Genomic DNA, 7,627 nt, shown 5'->3' with positions numbered 1-7,627 from the left:
GAGACAGCTCTTTCTCTTTGCTTCTGCTGTGACTTGTCCTCTGTTCTGATTCTCCTCTGCAGTCCCTTGGATTCCCATGGGCATTCTGGGAACTCCTTACCACCTACCCACCCACTTTATGCTGACTCTGCTTGCCTGCTCTGGCTCAGTGCTGTTGTTTTGGGGTAACTTCCTGCTGTGGAATCGGTTGCAAACACCCCCCCCCTCGCCCATACATTGAAACTGTCACACAATGAGACCACATCCAGAGATTGGGCCTTTGGGAAACAGTTCAGGTGAACTGGTGTCCTAGGGAGGAGAGTGATCAACAAGAACAGATAGTCTTGTTTGTAGGAGAGCTTGTTCATGGTGTTACTGCCGTGTGAGGACAAGCCAGCAAGTTGGCTCTTATCAGACCAGACTGTGCAACGGCTTAGACTTCCAGCTCAGAGCTGTGGAGCGATAGATGAGGGGGAGGTGGCTTGCTTTCCACTCTGCTGTTCTTGGGACTGTGTTTGGATCTGAGTTTCTTTGGTGACCATTTTTCTGTCGCTGGCTTGTCAAAGTGTCTCTGCAGAGTAGTCTGCACTTTTTCCCTGGAGGCGTCTCAGTTTCAGTAGCTCTGAAGCAACACGACATTCTCTTTGCTTGCCACTTCTGTGTCACATTGGTCATACACACTTGGGTCACATGCCTGTGGGAGACACAGGATTGGGGAGGGTGGTTCTGTGGGCACCTGTGTAAACGGGAGTCACTCTGGTGTAGTGAGGAGGAGCGGCGGGCTACATTCCTGGCACCCGGCCGCCCGCACGGCTAGATTTATACCCGAAATAATTACACGGAAACTGTATTCTTTTAAGCATTGCCTGGCCCATTAGTTTTAACCTTATTGGCTAGCTCTTACATATTGATCTAACCCATTTCTAATACCCCTGTAACGCCACGAGGTGTCTTACCAGGGAAGATCTTAACCTGAGTCTGTGTCCGGTGGGAGAATCATGGCAACTGTCTGACTTGGCTTCTTTCTCCCACCTTTCTGTTCTGTTTACTCTGCCTATCTAAGCTGCTGTCCTATCAAAAGGGCCAAGGCAGTTTCTTTATTTAACCAATGAAATTAACATGAAACAGAAGACTTTCCCCCATCACTCTGCCAAGAAGCACTCCCACGTGGGGCTCGGCTTTGTTGAATGACCATGTGAGCCGCCTGGCCTTGCATTCTTTCTAGTATGTTAAGCAGTACCCACAATTCAAGTTTGCAAAGTAAGACAATGGCATTGCTAGCACCAAACTCTGCTACACTGACCATGCCTGCCCACGGCCATGTCAGTGTTGGGCCAGTGCCACCGGTCTGTGAAGCACAGTGCTGGGCTTCTGTGGTGATTTATCCACAAGCCCCATCCATTCCACTGCCTCTGCCCTTTTGGGATATTCCCAGCTTAGGTTCCTTAAGAATCTTCAAGATCCTCCCGCCTGTTACACCTGCTAGCAGGTGTATTAGGGTTTCTGCTGCTGCGATAAAGCACCAGCCAAAAGCAGCGTGGGGAGGAAAGGATTTATTTCATCTCAAACTATACAGTTCATCATGAAGGGGTCAGGACAGTCCCTCAAGGCAGGAACTGTTGCGGAGCCCATGGAGGGCGGCTGTTTACTGACTTCAGCCTGCTTTCTTATACAGTCCAGGACCACTGGCCTAGGGGTGGCACTGCCCACTATGAGCTGGGCCCTCCCACACCAATCATTAACCGAGAAAATGCTTCGCAGCCTTTATTTTTTTTATAATTTATTTTTTTATTTGCATTGGTGTCAGATCTTGGAGTTACAGACAGCTGTTAACTGCCATGTGGGTGGTAGGAATTGAACCTGGGTCCTCTGGAAGAGCAGTCAGCACTCTTAACCATGGAGCCATCTCTCCAGCCCCCCGGTTCGCAGCCTTTATACACACCAGTCTGATGCAGGCGATTTTTCACTTGGGGGTCCCTCTTCCTAAATGATGCCAGCTTGTGTCAAGTTGACCAAAATCTAAGCAGCACAGCAGGGATATTTGCTATGGTAGACTGTGCTATGAGTGTCTGTGGCTGGTGGGAAGGGCACAGCACCCCGCGGTGCGTGGCACTGACAGCAGACGGGCTGTCTTCCCTGACTTGGCAGAATAGAGAAGAAGCGCACTGTGGTACCCACGCTGGTGGAAGCCGTCCAGGATGGGAGGGAGGTGAACTGGGAGTACTTCTACAGCCTGCTCTTCACGGCCAAGAACCTGAAGCTAGTGCACATCGCCTGCCACAAGAAGACCACACACAAGCTGCAGTGTGACCGGAGTAAGATCTACCGGCCCCAGGCAGGATCCAAGAAGAAGCGGCCTGCTCGCAAGCGCCCGCCAGTGACACACGCCAGGCCCTCTGGGGTGATGCAGTGGTGATGGGGCTATTACCACCATTTTGTCACTCTAGAAGCCCCAGCCTGAGTTTTCTTTTTAAAAGCAAGTATATTTTATATGTTTTAAAATGTTTAAAATTTTTTACATTTGCCATACATAAAATAAAGATTTTTCCAAAATAGACGTGTCTAAAAAGTGTGCACGTATCGAGAAAGGTGGGGCCAAGGGCACAATAACAGCAGCTGGTGACGGAACCATTGCCCCGGCTGAGTCCGTCTTCACAGCCGTGCGCAGCAGTGCCTCAGGACAGCGCGGTGGAGCTTTTCTGAGGACCCGCTGCCTGTCTTAGAGTCACGGACACACACTGTTCACAATGTGTGGTCTTCCATGTTTCTGAGGGCTGTCCTTTCCGTAGGGGCCGGGTGATGGCGCTGGTGACCTTGTGTCAATTCTGTGTTCAACTGACAGTGTGTTCTCTTGGAGACGCCATCCAGAGATCTTCAGACTCACTGAGCCGTCTGCCGAACACGACAGGGGAAGACCCACACTACATCTCGGCGGCGTCCTCATCCTCGTCCTCTTTGGCTCTGAAATGCATTTTTCTGAACTCTCGTCTGCTCATGGAAGGACAAGATGAAGAGGCTGGTGGCAGATCCTTAGAGGGAAGAAAACATGACTTCAGTCTTGAGTGGCACTGCCTGGGCACCAGATCCAAACCTGACCACGGTCTGCTCTTGGCCCTTGGTAAGAAGGACGCTATCCTACAGACTAGGGGCAGCAACAGAAACATGGCTGCATGCTCACAAAACCACAGCTCTGACTTCCTAATCTGTTCACTGTCCAAGATACACCCAGGGGGCTGGAGCCAGGAGCCCTGCCTTCCAGCCTGTAAGCCCGAGAGTGGAGCGCTGCAGGGGAGGAGCCTCCCACTTACACAGAGCTCATTTTCTTTTTCTCAGTTATGTTTACCTCTGAGTCGTGGCATTATGGATACACAGGAACCTGGGAGCCCATGATGGCAGCTGCAGTTTGCTGCCCACACTGCAGGAGAGATAGGAGGCAGCACTTACCTGCATAAGCTCAACATTCCCGAAGAAGCGACTCACAGGCATGGGCTGGTTGCTGTCATCATCTAGAAAGACGCTGCTGTCCATCTGGAGCACAGGTGCCTGCACCTCCTCTGTCCTGGGCACTGGCTCGGCCTGTCTGGCAGAACTGCCATCAGGTTCCTGGGCTGCAGCCACCCTGCCGGGTTCTGGTGTGGGCAGGCCACCTTCAGTCTTTGCTGAGGGTTCCTCACTCACAGGCTGGCAGCAGCCCTGGGGAGGCTCTCTACTCTCCGGCACAGGGACAGCCGTCTTAGCGCTGGCCTCTGCAAACTCACTGTCACAAGAGGCCTTGGGGGCCACTTTTGGCAAAGAAGAAATGTCACTTTTACGGTCAGCTTTCTGTAGTTCTGCCTTTACAAGGTGACCTTTGTCATACTTGAACTTTTTGGAAGTACGTCTGTCTGTAGTCTTGTGTGATGAGGAAGCCTGCCAGGAAAGAAAAATGTAAGAGAAAACCAGACCTATCTGGCAAAGGCACTGGGTTCAGTGCCAGGGCCCCCTCTGTCCTGCTAAGGGGCAAACAGACTGGAGGCCGAGGGAGACTCCACAGCACTGCTCCAACAAGCTTTCCCAGGGCTGTTTTCTAAAGTACATGCTTGCCTGCTTTAAAGTCCTAGTAGGGACATGCAAGATGGCTTAGAGAATAAAGGTGCCCGCTGCCAAGATCACATCCTAGAACCCACATGACAGAAGGAGAATCTCCCATTGCAAGTTGTCCTCCGGCCTCCACATATGCACTGTGACATGTGTGCCTCACCCCCAAATAAATAAAAATGTAATTCTAAAATATGTAAAAGAAACCAGTTTCCATCTCCCCACTCAGAGCAAGCTCCCGGCTCTTTTTGCCTGGACACTGCACACCAGCAGACACTCAGGCTGGCTGCAGCAAAGTGTCAGCATGCTGTCCTGAGTGGTGCTGTGTGGTGTTGTGCCAGACACAGAGGCCGGCCCCAGCCCCAGCTGTGGCGCTCAATTTCTTGCCTGGGGCAGCTGCACTGTGGTGTGTCCCTCCTTGCTCCACTCTAGGGGTGAAGCAGTGACAGACTCACATGGCTGCACAGGCCACCTTCAAAGCGGCACTATGCAGGAAGCTGTCTTACTGTCTGGATTGCTAGCACACTTCCATCCACGCAGGAGCATAGTGCACAAAAGCAAACTCAGCTGTGTTGCAACGTGCACCCCTCTGACTGCAGTGACAACATGTACAGGACCTCTGAAATGTCTCCCAGTGTACACACAGCAGCAATGGCTCATATTTCATACAACACATCTCGGGGTGACAACTGTAGAAGGGACGGAGCCAAGGCCTCGGTGTTCTCGGTAACGAAGCTCACCAGACATGCTGTCTTGACAGATGTGGAGCTGGCAATGCCCTCGGTTGAGGCTGAGCTGGCTGGAGAGTAGCTTCGGGCCTGAAGGCGTGCTGAGGATCGCACTCCACCTGTGAGCTGGACAAGAGTGACGCTCAGAGAGCGGGCTATGGCACACCAGCCGAGCTGCGGCTTCTCAGCTCAGAGCCTGAGCGTTTCTGCCCACATTCCCTCACCTACAGGCAAAGACTGCTTCGGCCAAAGGTGGTCCAGCCCAACTGTCTAGGTTTAGACACAGGGTCCAGGGTCAGAGAGATGGCTCAGTGGGAAAGGGGGCTTGCCACCAGGACAGCGGACCTGAGTTCAATCCTAAGGACCCAAGTAGTGGAAGGAAAGAACCGACTTCTGGAAGTTGTCATCTGGCCTCCACCCGTGCTGTGGCACATCCCCTCCCCGCCCCCACGCACACACACACAATTTAAAACAAAAGATGCAAGGCTGGCTGCCCACTTGTCCACTGTGGAGGCTCAGGACCATCAGTCCCCCTGGCAAAAGTAAGATGAGACAGAAACACCAGTTCCTGCACTCATCTCTGTCCACCCCCTTCAGCAGTCCCCATCCTATGGACCAGAGCACATAGCTCCTGGTCCATATGTGTTTATTTTTTATTCTGGGGTGGCATCCAGGGCCTGCTGTGTGCTTGGCGGAATCTGTACCTTGTGCTATAGCTCCAGCCAGGACCTTGCACCCCTGAACCTGCCGCTGTTTCCCAAGTGCTTGGCTTACAGATGTGAGCTGCTACATTTGGTTTATGTGGGACAGGGATCAAGTCGGCTTCATGCACGCTAGGTAAGCGTTCTCCCAGCTGTGCCACATTCCCAGCTCCACCCCTTCAAAACAGTTTTTGAGAAAGGTTCATCCAATTACTCTGACAGGTCTTGAACGCAAGCTCCATCAGTCTGCTCTAGCTGTTTGAGTGCTGGAGTCACAGCTTCTGCTGCCACACACAGCTGTCTCTCACATCAGCCTATTGCCGCAGCTGGCCTAGACATTCCTGGCCTTAAATCACAAAGTACTCAAAGAAATAATGGCTGAAAAGATCCTCTGTTTACTGAAAACAGAAATCTATACATCGAGGAATCTTAAACTCAACTCCAAGTTGATAGGCCACCTCTGTGACACAAGAGGAGAGGATAAACCACCGACAGGACCACCCCATAAGAGCGCTAATCTCGGAAAGCCTGGTAAGAAGCCAGCCCCTTACTCAGCAGAAACAGTGGGAGCCACACTGAGTACACTTGGTACACTCAAAACAAAATGCCAGCTAAGAAAATCCGCACCAGGAAACCTGTCCTGTAAAATGAAGGTGCGGATAAAGAAATTCCCTGATGCCAACTGAGGACAGCTGCTTTAGAACGGCTGGGAGCGCTGGCTGAAGCTAATGATCCCGGCAGGGGCCCAAACACACACAGGGGCACCCGGCCCCAAGGGAAGTCCGTGTACAGGATACTTTAGACACACTTCTCTCTGGTAAATGAGGCAACCTGGTCATGACATGCAAGCAATAATAAAGGGGTGGATATGAGGGAGCCTTGCTGGCCCAGGCGAGTGGCTCCTGTGGAAAATGGGAAAGTCACGATTGCAGGGCTGGACTGTCAATAGATGGCAAACAAAATATTACAAAACGTGGGGAGCGACCCAGGCGAGTAAGGCCGCTCTGTATCTCACTGGCACGGAGGCAGCTCAGCTCTGCAAACCCTCACACGAGGAAGGAAGAAGCACAGCGAAAAACTGCTAAATTCAAACCTCAACGCCTGAGCAAGCAAAGGGGGGGACAGCAGCTGACATGGCACACAGCTGCCTATCAGCGACACTACAGGCAGCCGCCTACACAGTTCAGCCTATGTCAGCGGGATTCTGGCCACCTGGAGACGGAGGGCACACTTCAGGCTAAAGGACACGGTCCCCGCCTTGCAAGCCCTGCCAGGTCAGAGTCCCTCTGCAGGGGGATGAGGCCCAGCCACCCTCCTCACTGTCACACTGCTGGTCCTCTGCCCCGAAAACATGACGCGGGGGGTCTGGCTGAGGCCGGCTGCCCCGTGCGGGCCCGGGTCTGAGCAGCGTGGCCGGGACAGGACGCCAGGGCAGGGAGCCGCACTGTCAGGGGCCCCACTCGGTCCCAGCGCCAGCCCTGAGTCCAGCAGCCCTGCAGCCCCGAGCCCGGAGGAGGCCGTGCAGGAGCCGCACTCCCGGGGCGGGGCTGGAGGGGATCCGAGGCGGCCGGATCGAGCAGCTGCCGCCGGCCGAGCCAAGTGAGGCGCCCGCCCCTCCTCGGCTCCCCAAACGGCGGCGCGCGTCCTGCCCGCCCGGCCGCTCACCTTCCGGCTCCTCATGAGTGAGCGCCCCGGACCCAACGCTCTGCCGCCGTCTCAGTCGTGCGCCCGCCAACGCCGCCGCCGCCGTCACCGCCGTTGCTGCCGCGTCTGACGTCACCGCCGTATCCGGATCACGTGCAGTGGTTCTTCCTGCAACCAGGTTGAACTTATAGCTGGGTCTCACACTGGCAGGTGTAATGGTTGGAAGTTAAGAACTTTCTCTGGGTTCTCCTTATTTAGCTTCTCTAGGATCACTAATTATAGGCTCAGTGTTCTTTCATAGCGGTCAATGAGGACTACTGACAACTCAAGAACAATGGCAATGGGTTTCTGATCCTACAGCACGTACTAGGCTTTGTAAGAGCCTAGGCAGTTTTGATGCTCAACTTACTAGACCTGGATGGAGGTGGGGGTTCCTTGGACTTCCCACAGGGCAGGGAACCCTGATTGCTCTTCGGGCTGAGGAGGGAGGGGGACTTG

At 53.6% G+C, this 7,627-nt stretch overlaps 2 protein-coding genes across 2 annotated transcripts in view; one reads left to right on the top strand and one right to left on the bottom strand.

Annotated features, from left to right (window-relative positions):
* The window catches only part of Dffb (DNA fragmentation factor subunit beta), a 13,398-nt gene extending 10,986 nt beyond the window's left edge, over nucleotides 1-2,412 (top strand). Inside the window, exon 7 of the mRNA XM_026790005.1 lies at nucleotides 2,123-2,412. Coding sequence (XP_026645806.1) covers nucleotides 2,123-2,395 — 273 coding nt within the window. The 3' untranslated portion in view covers nucleotides 2,396-2,412. The remainder of the gene's footprint in view (nucleotides 1-2,122) is intronic.
* CUNH1orf174 (chromosome unknown C1orf174 homolog) lies at nucleotides 1,835-7,227 on the bottom strand. The gene is made up of 4 exons (XM_005368630.3): nucleotides 7,151-7,227; nucleotides 4,797-4,910; nucleotides 3,424-3,888; nucleotides 1,835-3,008 (listed from the first exon to the last, which is right to left on the bottom strand). Exons 1-4 carry the CDS (start codon nucleotides 7,163-7,165, stop codon nucleotides 2,901-2,903), a joined length of 702 nt encoding a protein of 233 aa, XP_005368687.1. The 5' UTR covers nucleotides 7,166-7,227; the 3' UTR covers nucleotides 1,835-2,900.
* Between the last annotated feature and the right edge of the window lie 400 nt (nucleotides 7,228-7,627).

The sequence above is a fragment of the Microtus ochrogaster genome, unplaced genomic scaffold (genome assembly GCF_000317375.1).
Source record: "Microtus ochrogaster isolate Prairie Vole_2 unplaced genomic scaffold, MicOch1.0 UNK38, whole genome shotgun sequence".
In the NCBI taxonomy this organism is placed as follows: Eukaryota; Metazoa; Chordata; class Mammalia; order Rodentia; family Cricetidae; genus Microtus; species Microtus ochrogaster.
Note: the sequence above shows the minus strand (reverse complement) of the source record. Positions and strands in the feature narration are given on the sequence as shown.